Genomic DNA, 16,015 nt, shown 5'->3' with positions numbered 1-16,015 from the left:
TTTATATTTAATTTCAAATCAAACTTTTTCAATAGTTTGATTAAAAATATATACAATATTAGATCATTTAAAAGTTTTTTGTGAATGTTGAAGAAACATTTTTTGTTTTGATATTTATTAGAAATATTAATCAGTTTGGGTAGGTTATCTTAAAAACTCACAACTTTTATAAATGTAAGTAATAAACTTTGTACATATAAGAAGGGGGTAAATTGCTTTGTGGCTTTGTTTTTGGTGACCTGTCATCTTTCAAAAATAATGATTAAATTTAAAAAAATGACAAAATAAATACCTATGTCAGTCTCTACAAGTGGACTTTGAAAATTCAGCCTTAAGTTTAATAAAAAATCAATAATAGGTTAGACGTTTTTAAAGTTCCTTCTCAGAGTACTTTTGAGTCCATGTTTTCTTCTTAAGTATTATCTTTACCATTGGATAACAAGGTAGTTAAATTAAAGATGTAACTTTCTTCTATAAGTATGGAACAATATTAAAGAACTAAAAGTAATATGTCAAATGGTTTAGGATGGGGGTGTGTGTGTGTTATTTCAAGGACAGATGTTTTCTGTTTAACTGATACTAGCTTATAAAAATTCATTAGATTCTTGAGTAGATCAGAAGATTAAACATGTAATCACATACCTTTTTTGTGGGTACTCAGACATTACTTTTCAAAATTTAATCTTTAATTCACATAAATATAATAAAGAAAAACCTGGGATGTAGTCCTTTAAACAGTGCATTTCCTTATATAATATGTGTCATTTTGGAGATTTACTTAACATGCTTGTGAAAAATATTAGTATCTATTTTGATTTATTACAGTGGAAGTTAACAGAAACTATAGTAAATTCCCCAAATAGTTGTTTGAGTGTATAAAATCAAAACATTTTAAAAAATTAACAAAATTAAAAATATGTCCTGACTTGACTATCACCTTTGGGAAACCTTAGTGATTTATAGCCTAGGTACTGATCCACAGCTTGCTTTCAGTGAAATATCATCAAGTATCATGAATCGTCAAGGATTATGAAAAACTTCATTTGAATGATTTTAAAGTTTTCCTTTCAATCTGTCAAATAGTCATTTTGCCTTTTAATTTTTAAAACACTCGGGATTTATTTTGTTCATTAAATTAAGAACACCTTATCAAATGTACTTTAGAAACATTTTTAGGCAGCATGGTTTGTCGTTGCAGGTTTATCAAGTAGAAGATGTATGTGAAGAAGAAATGCCAGAGGAGTCAGAAGAATGTGTCCGAATGGATAGAACTCCACCACCACCCACATTGTCTCCAGCAGCTATAACTGTGGGGAGAGGAGAAGATTTGACTTCTGAGCATCCTTTGTTAGGTGAGAAAATGCCTGAATTTGGGGTAATTTTCTATTAGAGAAATGTTAGTAACGGAAAAAGGTTTTCTTCAATAGAGGTCGTATTAAACTAATTTGCTGTGTAATTAATTGCTGCAAAACATAGATTAGAATTCAAGACTTTTTAAAAATTAATTAATTAATTTATGGCCGCATTGGGTCTTCATTGCGGTGCGCGGGCTTCCTCTAGTTGCAATGAGTGGGGGCTACTCTTCTTTGTGGTGCGCGAGCTTCTCATTGCGGTGGCTTCTCTTGCTGCAGAGCATGGGCTCTAGGCACTTAAGCTTCAGTAGTTGTGGCACGCAGGCTCAGTAGTTGTGGCTCGCAGGCTCTACAGCACAGGCTCAGTAGTTGTGGCGCACAGGCTTAGTTGCTCCGCGGCATGTGGGATCTTCCTGGACCAGGGCTCGAACCCGTGTCCCCTGCATTGGCAGGCAGATTCTTAACCACTGCGCCACCAGGGAAGTCCCAAGATTTTTTTTTTTTTTTGATGAGGAATAATTAGAACAGTTGTTGAGGAACTACCCAAATCAAAAACGTATTTCAGCCTTTGAATTTCTACCAGTTTGTACAGATGTGTTTCATATGACCATTCAGATTTATGTGTCAAGCTATTTCTAGCTTAAAAACTAGAATAAATCAAAGTTCTATCAGAAGATTTCAATTATACTTTCCAAAAATCACAAAACATGGGCTTCCCTGGTGGCACAGTGGTTGAGAGTCTGCCTGCCGATGCAGGGGATACGGGTTCGTGCCCCGGTCCGGGAGGATCCCACATGCCGCGGAGCGGCTGGGCCCATGAGCCGTGGCCGCTGAGCCTGTGCGTCCGGAGCCTGTGCTCCACAACGGGAGAGGCCACAACAGTGAGAGGCCCGTGTACCGCAAAAAAAAAAAAAAAAAAAAAAAACACAAAGCATTTGAAGTCATATCTGACATTTGTCATAATTGCGTGTGACCCAGACTGAGTAAATGCTTTTAAAAGTGTTCTTTCCCAGACAGTACTTAAATTAAGCCTCACTAATTCTTACTAGGGACGTGGATTAAAAAATTCTTGAGTTTAAGCATTCAAATTCTTATTCACTACTTCAGAACTACTTACAAGTTCAAGTAAATCTTCTCTATACTCCTCCTGATAATATCAAAGTGACTGTGAATCCTAGGTATTTTACTAAAACATTATAATCTATAGCCCGGTATCTAAGTCCTAAAAAAGATATATTCTGTGTTAGGGTTTTTTTTTTTTTTTTTTTAGTATTTTATTTAGATCAGGGGTTGGCAAATGATAGCTCACGCTTCAGATCCTTCCTGCTGCATGTTTTTGTATGGCCAATGAGCTAAGTATGGTTTTAAAATTTTTAAATGTTTGAAAAAAAAATCAAAAGAAGAGTAATGTTTCATGTCATGTGAAGATTATGTGAAATTCAAATTTCATTGTCCATGAATAGAGTTCTATGCAACACAGCCACGTTCATTTGTTCAGATATTATCTATGGCTACTTTTGCATTACTGCAGCAAAGATGAGTCATTGCAGAGACCATATGTCCTTTATAGAAAGTTTACTGACCACTTATCCAGATAATACTAATCTTGGTTCAGGCTTTGTTGTCAGTATTTTATTCTATTGAATATCTCATGGCCTTCATGATCACTCTCAGTTAAGACTAACCACTGTAACAGGCATGGAAACAGACTGTAACAGGGCACTGACTTTGCTACCAAAGCAGCCCTTGTCCTCTCTTTTCTTCAGCATGCCACATTTCTATCCCTTCTCTTCTTTCTAGCTTTTATCCCTTACTACCAATATGAATCTCTGGAAAGCATGGAGGGGGAAAACCAATTTTCCTCCAACTTTTTCCCCAACTTTTTCCTGAAAAATAGAAAACATTTAGTCAATAAAATTATATAAAATATTTAAGACAAGTTCAATATTATTGCCTTTGCTTATTCAAAATAATACCTCAAAAGATAGATTTAAGAAAATCTAACTATAGTATTAAATCTTTGTAGTTTGTATACACTGAAAATGGATTTATGTTGCTGCAGATTTCTTGGAATTTTGATTTAAAGGCAGAAATATGTGTTTAATTGGATACTAACCTTGCATTGTGACTGTGATTTAATTGCCTAATAAGCATTACTAATGATACTCAAGAAAATTTAAACATTTTTGATGTATTGAAACTCAAGAATATCTTCACATTATTTCCTCAGGAATGTAGTCTGAGATCCTGGCAGGCATATCCATCCCTCTGGCTAAATTGTCTAAGTACAATGTAGATTTTTGAATCTTCCTTTAATTTACTTCATACTTAACTAGTTTCTGTAGTATATGAAGGGGGAAAAGCAAGCACAGGTTGCTCATCAAATCATGTAATAAACTAACCTGTAAAAATAGAGGGACTTGTTTCCACCCAGGATTCGGTCTTCATAAATCTATAAGAATTCTTAAAAAAGCATCCATAAAAAAGAGTAGAAAAAGCTCATAGATCTTGCTCAGAAAACGAGACTGTGAATAGGCAGAGTAACCTGTGGCAAAGTCTTATCAGTTAACTTGGGGTTTCTCTCTCACAGTTGTCTTAAATCTAGAGAGTGTAGTAATTGTGGTTTTTTTGTTTTTTAAAAAACTAATTAATTAAATTTTGCCTGCGTTGGGTCTTCATTGCTGCTCACGGGCTTTCTCTAGTTGTGGCAAGTGGGGGCTGCTCTTTGTTGAGGTGCGTGGGCTTCCCATTGCGGTGGCTTCTCTTGTTGCGGAGCACGGGCTCTAGGCACGTGGGCTTCAGTAGTTGTGGCACACAGGCTCAGTAGTTGTGGCTCACGGGCTCTAGAGTGCAGGCTCAGTAGTTGTGGCGCATGGGCTTAGTTGCTCAGCGGCATGTGGGATCTTCCCAGATAACCCATGTCCCCTGCACTGGCAGGCGGATTCTTAACCGCTGCGCCACCAGGGAAGTCCCCAATAATTGTGTTTTTGTTCTGCTATAATATGTCAATGTTTCTTGTGTTTTTGATTTTAACAGCTGATTATAAACTGGCAAGTCATAGCTATTAATAACTTTTTAAAGAAGTCAGTAACTTACAACTTTGTTTTCAACAAAATTTAGGTCTATTTGTATGTATGATCCAAAAATTAGTTAGAACATATACTAAGCAGTATTTTCTGAATAAGCCACAATACACTTAATGCAGCTTTATATTTCTAAAGTAACCAAATATTTATAAATCTATAAGGGATATTAAAATTTATCTTATTTTTCACTTCTCCATAGATTTATATTTTCCTTCCAACAGAAAAATTGCTTTTTAGTCCCAGTTCAGGATTATATCTTTTATCCTTTTCTTCTAGGAGTATATGTGAAAATTGGGTATGTGGGGTAGGATTTTTATGGAGTTCTTCAGTCTGGTAATGCATGTGTACAATTGTGTATTTGTTCCTGGAAATAAGCAAACCAGTATTTCCTGCTGACTTTTTCTTCTCTTTTTTTTTCTTTTTTTTTTGGGGGGTGGCTGCGTTGGGTCTTCGTTGCTGCATGGGCTTTCTCTAGTTGCGGCGAGTGGGGGCTACTCTTTGTGCTGTGCACGGGCTTCTCATTGCAGTGGCTTCTCTTGTTGCGGAGCATGGGCTCTAGGCGTGCAGGCTTCAGTAGTTGTGGCACGCAGGCTCAGTAGTTGTGGCGCACATGCTCTGCGGCTTGTGGGATCTTCCCGGACTAGGGATCGAACCCGTGTCCCTGAATTGGCAGGCAGATTCTTAACCACTGAGCCACCAGGGAAGTCCTCTGCTGACTTTCTTTTGTAGTTCTTAATGAGGGATTGTGTGACTTTAAATAGCTTTTCCAGTACAGTTTATCCTGGTGGATTATTTGGTGGAACTAGGTTAAGTTATGGCTGTAATCTTGCTGTGATAAGCTACATAGTGTTATTAATTACGTCAGAGTTACTATGTCTGAACTGTTAGCTTTTCCATTTCTGACACTACACTGATTATCACTACACTATTTTGTTAGCTGAAATTTTTATTCGATAGGGATTTCTTTTCTTTCTTCTCTACCTGAGCTATATTTTGAGCATTTTTGATAGTGATATCAATCCTTTTCATACTGATGGTGGAGAGGAGTTACTGTAGCAATGAAAAAAGCATTGTCTCCGGAATCCAGAACCTGATTGCCTGGGTTAGTATCCCAGCTCCACTGCTTATTAGCTGTGTGCCTCTAGGCAAGTTGCTTTATCTTTCTGTGTTTTGGTTTCCACATCTATAAAATGGAGATAATAACAGTACCTACCCATAGGCTAGTTTTGAGGGCTAAATGTGTTATAACATGTAAGACATTTATACAGTACCTGGCACAAAAGTGCTCAGTAAGTAGTAATATTATCTTTACCACATGTTCTTTTTTTGTTATTTTTCTCAGACATCTTGTACTCACTGGTATTCCTAGCTATCAGCTGGTTCCGCCTCTCCACTTTGGTACAGCTTAGTAAAGGTTTATTGCTACCGAATGGGGAGGTAAAGTCTCCATTGTAGGCTGTGGGTCTGTCTTATTGTGGTCCTCAGAGTTTGAAGGGGAGGAATCACAGTGATCCAGCCCAACATTTTGCAATTGCCTGGTATACAGTGTTCCCCCAAATTGACATGTACGGTGTCAATGAAGAGTTGTTAAAGATAACAACAAAGAACATTTGTGCATGGATGTGAATTAGCTTGAAATAAAGGTAATGCCCTGTATAATTCATTAAAATTTCTACTTATTCTGTGGATTTCATGATTCTTTTTTTCTTAAGCGTGTTTTCAAAGTACTTTTTTCCCCCCATATCATTTGGAATATATAAACAGAAACATAGGAAATTTAATATCTGTATCGCTTAAAATTTTAAAGTTTTTTTAGTAATTATTCTTAAATTGACATTCTAAAACATTTTCATGTCTTATGGGACAGTTCTTTGTAACCAAAGTTGGAATGACAACTTTGAGCAAGTCACCCCCTTCCTCTGTAAGTGGGAATAGTAGTATGTATCTCATAAGGTTATTGTGGAGATTAAATGAGATAATAAATATAAAGGTCTTAGAATTTTCTTTAAAGCACCAGATATTAGCTGTTATTGTTACTAATATTTATTCTTGAATTTTCTTTCATATTTGCCTGGGCAGAATGCTAAAGATTAAAAAAATGACTTTTTTTTTTTTTGTTCCACAGAGCAAGTAGAATTACCTGTTGTGGCATCAGTCAGTGCTTCAGTAATTAAATCTCCATCAGATCCTTCACATGTGTCTGTTCCTCCACCTCCACTCTTACTTCCAGCTGCTACCACAAGGAGTAATAGTACATCTATGCTTGGTAGCATACCCAGTGTAGAAAACAAACCTCCACAGGCTATTGTTAAGCCACAGATCTTGACCCATGTTATTGAAGGCTTTGTAATTCAGGAGGGATTGGAGCCATTTCCTGTAAGTAGCAAGCAAATTTGTATTTTTACAATTATTCATGTAGCATTATCTTAAAATGTATAATCTGTTGTTATCTAATAAAAAGCTTGTAATTTTATCTCAAAAGTTGTTAATCTTTTATCTAGAATTTCTTTATATCTTTTATATATTTCCAGATATACTTCTAGAATTTTACGCTAGCTATTTAAATGTATAAACTAAGAAGAAAACTTTCAGGATATAAGGATATCAGTTTTATAATTTTTAGAGAAGGCAATTATATGTTTACTCCAATGAAATAAACTTTCTATTTTTTTTAAGGGGCTTGAAATGATACCTAAAGTTCATTAGTTTCTTTTTAATGGTGTTTCTTGTATAATATGATACTTTGTGAACTTTAACTTGAATACAGAAAATAATGACTTCCCAGTGATCTCATACTTCTGATGTTACCCAGTTGATGCTTTAAAATTAGCAAATAGATCTTTTCATTATTCTTAAATCTCAGCCTTCAGTCAGATTTCAAAAATGCTTCAAAATGTTCACCTCAAAATTGAGGTGCTATATCTGTCACTAAGAGTATTGTGATTTGAGACTAGCTGTACATTACAGCTATACTAGATACATTACATACTAATATCCAGAGATGAACATTTTCCCTTAGAAAATATACCAAGACAAGTGGCCAAAATCAAAGCCCAAATCAAAGACAAGAAAACAAAATTATGTATTTTGGAGGACTTTGAACTATCTGATTTTTCAGATTCACAGGTAGTGCATTGTGATTGCACTGTGCTAGTTGACTGTCTAATCAGTTGCCTTTGCTTTCAGTTTACTGTGTGTATATTAAGCTTGGATCTAAGAATCTCTGATATATAGTGAGTGGAGGAACAGGTTTTTTTCTCCCTATTCCTCAGTGATTGGATCTGGCTCTGCCACATATAGACTGTGTAACCTTTGTCAAGTCATTCAGCCTTTTTGAAATTCATTTGTTCATCCAGCAAATGGAGGTGATACTTTGCTCTTGGGGTTATTGTGAGGAATGAATGTGCATAAATTGCTGTGTAGTGCCTGGCACTTAATGGCCATAGCTATGATTATCAATTATTACTAGTGACAGTTACAACTTCTTTTTTCAGATTACAAAAGTAATATGTATTTTTTAATGGAAAATTTGGAAAATAAAGAGAACAAATAATCCTCAGCAATACCACAGAGTATATTTTAATATATATATTTTTTCATATGATCAAGGTTATTATTATATATACAGTTCAGCTTCTTTCACTTAGTATATCTTGAGCATTTGTTTTCTAGTTTGATTAATAGTACTTAGGAAACATTTTGAAAGGTTACATAATATTTCACTTTCTGGACAACTGTAATTTATATAATCCTTCCATTACAGTTGGCCCCCCATATCCACAGGTTTCACATCAGGGAGTCAACCCAATCATAGATCAAGAATTAAAACAAAAAACAGTCTACAAAGTTCCAGAAAGCAAAACTTGAATTTGCCATGCACGGGCAACTATTTACTTTGCATTTACATTGTATTCAGTATTATAAGTAATCTAGAGATGATTTAAAGTATATGGGATGGGACTTCCCTGGCGGTCCAGTGGTTAAGACTCTGGGCTCCCAATGCATTGGGTTCAATCCCTGGTCAGGGAACTAAGATCCCGTATGCCATGTGGTGTGGCCAAAAAAAAAAAAAAAAAGTACATGGGAGAATGTGCATAGGTTATATGCAAATAATACTCCATTTTACATAAGGGACTTGAGCATCTGCGGAATTTGTATCCTCTGGAGTCTTGGAATCAATCCCCTGCAAGTACTGAGGGACAACTATGTTGTTGGACATTCAGGTTTCTATTTTTTTGCTGTTCAGATAGCCCTGAAAGGAATATCTTTGTATGTAAATTATCCACATTTGAAATCCACATTTTAAATAATTTCTTTAGCATAAATTCCTAGAAGTATAGGTATTGGATCACATTACATATGTATTCAAAGTATGTATTCATAAGACTCCTGATATATATTGCCAAATTATTTTCTGGAAGATTATTTAAATTTATTCATATACCAGAAGTGTATACTCTTAGCAGCACTGAATATTACAGTTTTTCCAGCAATGAGTTTTCCATTTTTTCTTTTTTTGATTATAATAGGTTGCTGAACTAGGGAATCAGGAGACTTGAGTTCCTGATTCTGCTTTTGTAAAGAAATCACCTGCATATTTTTGTTTTTTTTTTTTTTTTTTGGATAGGCATTCCTTTGTTTTATTTTTTTAACACCTTTATTGGAGTATAATTGCTTTACAGTGGTGTGTTAGTTTCTGCTTTATAACAAAGTGAATCAGCTATACATATACATATATCCCCATATCTCCTCCCTCTTGCATCTCACTCCCACCCTCCCTATCCCACCCCTCTAGGTGGTCGCAAGGCACCGAGCTGATCTCCCTGTGCTATGTGGCTGCTTCCCACTAGCTATCTATTTTACGTTGGTAGTGTATATAAGTCCATGCCACTCTCTCACTTCGTCCCAACTTACCTTTCCCCCTCTCCGTGTCCTCAAGTGCATTCTCTACATCTGTGTCTTTATTCCTGTCCTGCCCCTAGGTTCTTCAGAACCTTTTTTTTTTGAGATTCCAAATATATGTGTTAGCATATGGTATTTTTCTCTTTCTGACTTACTTCACTCTGTATGACAGACTCTAGGTCCATCCACCTCTCTACAAATAACTCAACTTCGTTTCTTTTTATGGCTGAGTAATATTCCATTGTATATATGTGGCACATCTTCTTTATCCATTCATCTGTTGATGGACACTGAGGTGCTTCCATATCCTGGCTATTGTAAAGAGTGCTGCAATGAACATTGTGGTACATGACTCTTTTTGAATTATGGTTTTCTCAGGGTATATGCCTAGTAGTGGGATTGCTGGGTTGTATGGTAGTTCTATTTTTAGTTTCTTAAGGATCCTCCATACTGTTCTCCATAGTGGCTGTATCAATTTACATTCCTACCAACAGTGCAAGAGGATTCCCTTTTCTCCACACCCTGTCCAGCATTTATTGTTTGTAGATTTTTTTTTTTTTTCGGTACGCGGGCCTCTCACTGCTGTGGCCTCTCCCGTTGCGGAGCACAGGCTCCGGACGCGCAGGCTCAGCGGCCATGGCCCATGGGCCTAGCTGCTCTGCGGCATGTGGGATCTTCCCGGACCAGGGCACAAACCCGTGTCCCCTGCATCGGCAGGAGGACTCTCAACCACTGCGCCACCCAGGGAAGCCCTGTTTGTAGATTTTTTGATGATGGCCATCCTAACTGGTGTGAGGTGATACCTCATTGTAGTTTTGATTTGCATTTCTCTAATGATTAATGATGTTGAGCATTCTTTCATGTGTTTGTTGGCAGTCTGTATATCTTGTGGAGAAATGTCTATTTAGGTCTGCTGCCCATTTTTGGATTGGGTTGTTTGTTTTTTGGATATTGAGCTGCATGAGCTGCTTATAAATTTTGGAGATTAATCCTTTGTGAGTTGCTTCATTTGCATATATTTTCTCTGATTCTGAGGGTTGTCTTCCATCTTGATGTGGTTTCCTTTGCTGTGCAAAAGCTTTTAAGTTTCATTAGGTCCCGTTTGTTTATTTTTGTTTTTATTTCCATTTCTCAAGGAGGTGGGTGAAAAAGGAACTTTTGGTACTTTATGTCATAGAGTGTTCTGCCTATGTGTTTCCTCTAAGAGTTTTATAGGGTCTGACCTTACATTTAGGTCTTTAATCTATTTTGAATTTATTTTTGTGCATGGTGTTAGGGAGTGTTCTAATTTCTTTCTTTTACATGTAGCTGTCCAGTTTTCCCAGCACCACTTACTGAAGAGGCTGTCTTTTCTTCATTGTATGTTCTTGCCTCCTTTATCAAAAATAAGGTGAACATATGTGTGTGGGTTTATCTCTGGGCTTTCTATCCTGTTCCATTGATCTATATTTCTGTTTTTGTGACACGACCATACTGTCTTGATTACTGTATCTTTGTGGTATAGTCTGAAGTCCAGGAGCCTGATTCCTCCAGCTCCATTTTTGTTTCTCAAGATTGCTTTGGCTATTTGGGGTCTTTTGTGTTTCCATACAAATTGTGAAATTTTTTGTTCTAGTTCTGGGAAAAATGCCATCGGTAGTTTCATAGGGATTGCATTGAATCTGTAGATTGCTTTGGGTAGTATAGACATTTTCACAGTGTTGATTCTTCCCATCCAAGAACATGGTATATCTCTCCATCTGTTTGTATCATCTTTAATTTCTTTCATCAATGTCTTATAGTTTTCTGCATACAGGTCTTTTGTCTCTTTAGGTAGGCTTATTCCTGGGTATTTTATTCTTTTTGTTGCAGTGGTAAATGAGAGTGTTTCCTTAATTTCTCTTTCACATTTTTCATCATTCGAGTTTGGGAATGCAAGAGATTTCTGTGCGTTAATTTTGTATCCTGCTACTTTACCAAATTCATTGATTAGCTCTGGTAGTTTCCTGGTAGCATCTTTTCGATTCTCTGTGTATAGTATCATGTCATCTGCAAACAGTGACAGCTTTACTTCTTTTCCGATTTGGATTCCTTTTATTTCTTTTTCTTCTCTGATTGCTTTGGCTAAAACTTCCAAAACTGTGTTGAATAATAGTGGTTAGAGTGGACAACCTTGTCTTGTTCCTGATCTTAGAGGAAATGGTTTCAGTTTTTCCCCATTGAGAGCAATGTTGGCTGTGGGTTTGTCATATATGGCCTTTATTATGTTGAGGTAAGTTCCCTCTGTGCCTACTTTCTGGATGGCTTTTATCATAAACAGGTGTTGAATTTTGTAGAAAGCTTTTTCTGTATCTATTGAGATAGTCATACGGTTTTTCTCCTTCAATTTGTTAATATGGTGTATCACATTGATTGATTTGTGTATATTGAAGAATCCTTGCATTCCTGGGATAAACCCCACTTGATCATGGTGTATGTTCCTTTTAATGTGCTGTTGGATTCTGTTTGCTAGTATTTTGTTGAGGATTTTTGCATCTATGTTCATCAGTGATATTGGCCTGTAGTTTTCTTTCTTTGTGACATCCTTGCCTGGTTTTGATATCAGGGTGATTGATGGTGGCCTCATAGAATGAGTTTGGGGGTGTTCCTCCCTCTGCTATATATTGGAAGAGTTTGAGAAGGATAGGTGTTAGCTCTTCCCTAAATGTTTGTTAGAATTCACCTGTGAAGCCATCTGGTCCTAGGCTTTTGTTTGTTGGAAGATTTTTAATCACAGTCTCAATTTCATTGCTTGTGATTGGTCTGTTTATATTTTCTATTTCTTCCTGGTTCAGTCTCGGAAGGTTGTGCTTTTTAAGAATTTGTCCATTTCTTGCACGTTGTCCATTTTCTTAGCATATAGTTGCTTGTAGTAATCTCTCATGATCCTTTGTATTTCTGCAGTATCAGTTGTTACTTCTTTTTCATTTCATTTCAATTATATTGATTTGAGTCTTCTCCCTTTTTTTCTTGATGAGTCTGGCTAATGGTTTATCACTTTCGTTTATCTTCTCAAGAACCAGCTTTAAGTTTTATTGACCTTTGCTATTGTTTTCTTCATTTCTTTTTCATTTATTTCTGATCTGATCTTTATGATTTCTTTCCTTCTGCTAATTTTGGGGGGTTTTTTTGTTCTTCTTTCTCTAATTGCTTTATGTGTACGGTTAGGTTGTTTATTTGAGATGTTTCCTGAGGTAGGATTGTATTGCTACTAACTTCCCTCTTAGAACTGCTTTTGCTGGATCCCATAAGTTTTGGGTTGTCGTGTTTTCATTGTCATTTGTTTCTAGGTATTTTTTGATTTCCTCTTTGATTTCTTCAGTGATCTCTTAACCAAGAGATTTAGTAGTGTATTTAGTAGTGTATGGTTTAACCTCCATGTGTTTGTATTTTTTACAGATTTTTTCCTGTAATTGATATCTAGTCTCATACTGTTGTGGTCAGAAAAGATACTTGATACAATTTCAGTTTTCTTAAATTTACCACAGCTTGGTTTGTGTCCCAGGATATGGTCTATCCTGGAGAATGTTCCATGAGTACTTGAGAAGAAAATGTATTCTGTTGTTTTTGATGGAATGTCCTATAAATATCAATTAAGTCCATCTTGTTTAATGTATCATTTAAAGCTTGTGTATCCTTACATTCATTTTCATTTTGGATGATCTGTCCATTGGTGAAAGTGGGGTGTTAAAATCCCCTACTATGATTGTGTTACTGTCGATTTCCCCTTTTATGGCTGTTAGCATTTGCCTTATGTATTGAGGTGCTCTTATGTTGGGTGCATAAATATTTACAATTGTTATATCTTCTTCTTGGATCGATCCCTTGATCATTATGTAGTGTCCTTCTTTGTCTCTTGTAGTAGTCTTTATTTTAACATCTATTTTATCTGATACGAGAATTGCTACTCCAGCTTTCTTTTGATTTCCATTTGCATGGTATATCTTTTTCCATCCCCTTACTTTCAGTCTGTATGTGTCCCTAGGTCTGATGTGGCTCTTTTGTAGACAGCATATATATGGGTCTTGTTTTGGTATCCATTCAGCCAGTCTGTGTCTTTTGGTGGGAGCATTTAATCCATTTACATTTAAGGCAGTTATCGATATGTATGTTCCTATTACCATTTTCTTAATTGTTTTGGGTTTGTTATTATAGGTCTTTTCCTTCTCTTGTGTTTCCTGCCTAGAGAAGTTCCTTTAGCATTTGTTTTAAAGCTGGTTTGGTGGTGCTGAATTCTCTTAGCTTTTGCTTCTCTGTACAGGTTTTAATTTCTCCTTTGAATCTGAATAAGGTCCTTGGTGGATAGAGTATTCTTGGTTGTAGGTTTTTCCCTTTCATCACTTTAAATGTGTCCTGCCACTCCCTTCTGGCTGTCAGAGTTTCTGCTGAAAGATCAGCTGTTAACCTTATGGGGATTCCCTTGTATGTTATTTGTTGTTTTTCCCTTGCTGCTTTTAATATTTTTTCTTTATAATTAATTTTTGATTAATATGTGTCTTGGCGTGTTTCTCCTTGGGTTTATCCTGTATGGCACTCTCTGCGCTTCCTGGACTTGATTGGCTATTTCCTTCCCCATAATAGGGAAGTTTTCAACTATAATCTCATCAAATATTTTCTCAGTCCCTTTCTTTTTCTCTTCTTCTTCTGGGCCCCCCTATAATTTGAATGTTGGTGCATTTATTGTTGTCGTAGAGGTCTCTTAAGACTGTCCTCAATTCTTTTCATTCTTTTTTCTTTATTCTGCTCTGCAGTAGTTATTTCCACTGTTTTATCTTCCAGGTTACTTATCCGTTCTTTTGCCTCATTTATTCTGCCATTGATTTCCTTCTAGAGAATTTTTAATTTCATTTATTGTGTTGTTCATCATTGTTTCTTTGCTCTTTAGTTCTTGTAAGTCCTTGTTAAACGTTTCTTGTATTTTCTCCATTCTATTTCAAAGATTTTGGATCACCTTTACTATCATTATTCTGAATTCTCTTCCAGATAGACTGCCTATTTCCTCTTCATCTTTTTGGTCTGGTGGATTTTTTCCTTGCTCCTCCATCTGCTGTGTGTTTCTCTGTCTTCTCATTTTGCTTAACTTACTGTGTTTGGGGTCTCATTTTCACAGACTACATGTTCATAGTTCCCGTTGTTTTTGGTGTCTGCCCTCAGTGGCTAAGATTGGTTTAGTGGGTTGTGTAGGCTTCCTGATGGAGAGGACTGGTGCCTGTGTTCTCGTGGATGAGGCTGGATATTGTCTTTCTGTTGGGCAGCACTGCATCTGGTGATGTGTTTTGGGGTGTCTGTGACCTTATTATGATTTTAGGCAGCCTCTCTGCTAATGGGTGGGGCTGTATTCCTGTCTTGCTAGTTGTTTGGCATAAGGTGTCAAGCTGATTAGGGGGCTCTGGCTCACTCAGGCCGGGGGGAGGAGGGGCACGGAGTGCGGGTGAGCCTGTGGCGGCAGAGGCCAGTGTGACGTTGCACCAGCTTGAGGCGTGCCGTGTGTTCTCCCTGGGAAGTTGTCCCTGGATCACAGGACCCGGGCAGTGGCGGGCTGCACAGGCTGCTGGGAGGGGAGGTGTGGATAGTGACCTGTGCTCGCACACAGGCTTCTTGGTGGCGGCAGCAACAGCCTTAGCGTCTCATGCCCGACTGTGGGGTCCATCCTTATAGCTGCAGCTCGCGCCAGTCTCCGGAGCTTGTTTAGGTGGTGCTCTGAATCCCCTCTCTTCGTGCACCCTGAAACAATGGTCTCTTGCCTCTTAGGCACGTTTAGAGTTTTTCCCAGACTCCCTCCTGGCTAGCTGTGGTGCACTAACTCCCTTCAGGCTGTGTTCACTCAGCCAGCCCCAGTCCTCTCCCTGGGATCTGGCCTCCGAAGCCAGTGCCTCAGCTCCCAGCCCCTACCTGCCCCGGTGGGTGAGCAGACAAGCCTCTCACCAGACAAGCCTCTCGGGCTGGTGAGTGCTGGTCGGCACTGATCCTCTGTGCGGAAATCTCTCCGCTTTGCCCTTTGCCCCTAATTCTGTGTTAGTGTGTGGAAACTTTTCCTCCTTCACAGCTCCCTTCTGGAGGTGCAGTTCCCGTCCCTATTCTTTTGTCTCTGTTTATTCTTTTTTTTTTTTTTTGCCCTACCCAGGTATGTGGGGAGTTTCTTGCCTTTTGGGAGGTCTGAGGTCTTCTGCCAGTGTTCAGTAGGTGTTCTGTAGGAGTTGTTCCACGTGTAGATGTATTTCTGGTGTATCTGTGGGGAGGAAGGTGATCTGTGCGTCTTACTCTTCCGCCATCTTGAAGGTCTCCTCCTCCACCTGCATACTTTTAACATTAGTTCCCTTTATTTTTTTTTTATGTATGTATGTATGTATTTATTTTTGGCTACATTGGATGTTCATTGCTGCGCGCGGGCTTTCTCTGGTTGCGGCGAGCAGGGCCTACTCTTCTTTGTGGTGCGTGGGCTTCTCATTGCGGTGGCTTCTCTTGTTGCAGAGCCCAGGCTCTCGGCGCACAGGCTTCAGTAGTTGTGGCACATGGGCTCAGTAGTTGTGGCTTGCAAGCTCTAGAGCACAGGCTCTGTAATTGTGGTACGTGGGCTTAGTTGCTCTGTGGCATGTGGGATCTTCCGGGACCAGGGCTTGAACCCATGTCCCCTGCATTGGCAGGCGGATTCTTAAC

At 37.9% G+C, this 16,015-nt stretch overlaps 1 protein-coding gene across 10 annotated transcripts in view; it reads left to right on the top strand.

Moving 5' to 3' along the window:
* The window catches only part of PHC3 (polyhomeotic homolog 3), an 85,656-nt gene that overhangs the window by 43,538 nt on the left and 26,103 nt on the right, over positions 1 to 16,015 (top strand). For all 10 annotated transcript variants that reach the window (XR_004526316.2, XR_002178572.3, XR_004526315.2 and 7 more), the window contains 2 exons: positions 1,199 to 1,352; positions 6,564 to 6,814. Coding sequence is in view for 6 of the 10 variants with exons in the window: in XM_073803889.1 (XP_073659990.1) it covers positions 1,199 to 1,352; positions 6,564 to 6,814 (405 nt within the window). In the remaining 4 variants the exon portion in view is untranslated. The remainder of the gene's footprint in view (positions 1 to 1,198; positions 1,353 to 6,563; positions 6,815 to 16,015) is intronic.

The sequence above is a fragment of the Tursiops truncatus genome, chromosome 4, assembly GCF_011762595.2.
Source record: "Tursiops truncatus isolate mTurTru1 chromosome 4, mTurTru1.mat.Y, whole genome shotgun sequence".
NCBI classification, from domain to species: Eukaryota; Metazoa; Chordata; class Mammalia; order Artiodactyla; family Delphinidae; genus Tursiops; species Tursiops truncatus.
The sequence above is the reverse complement of the archived record's forward strand: the minus strand, read 5'-3'. Positions and strand labels throughout refer to the sequence as shown.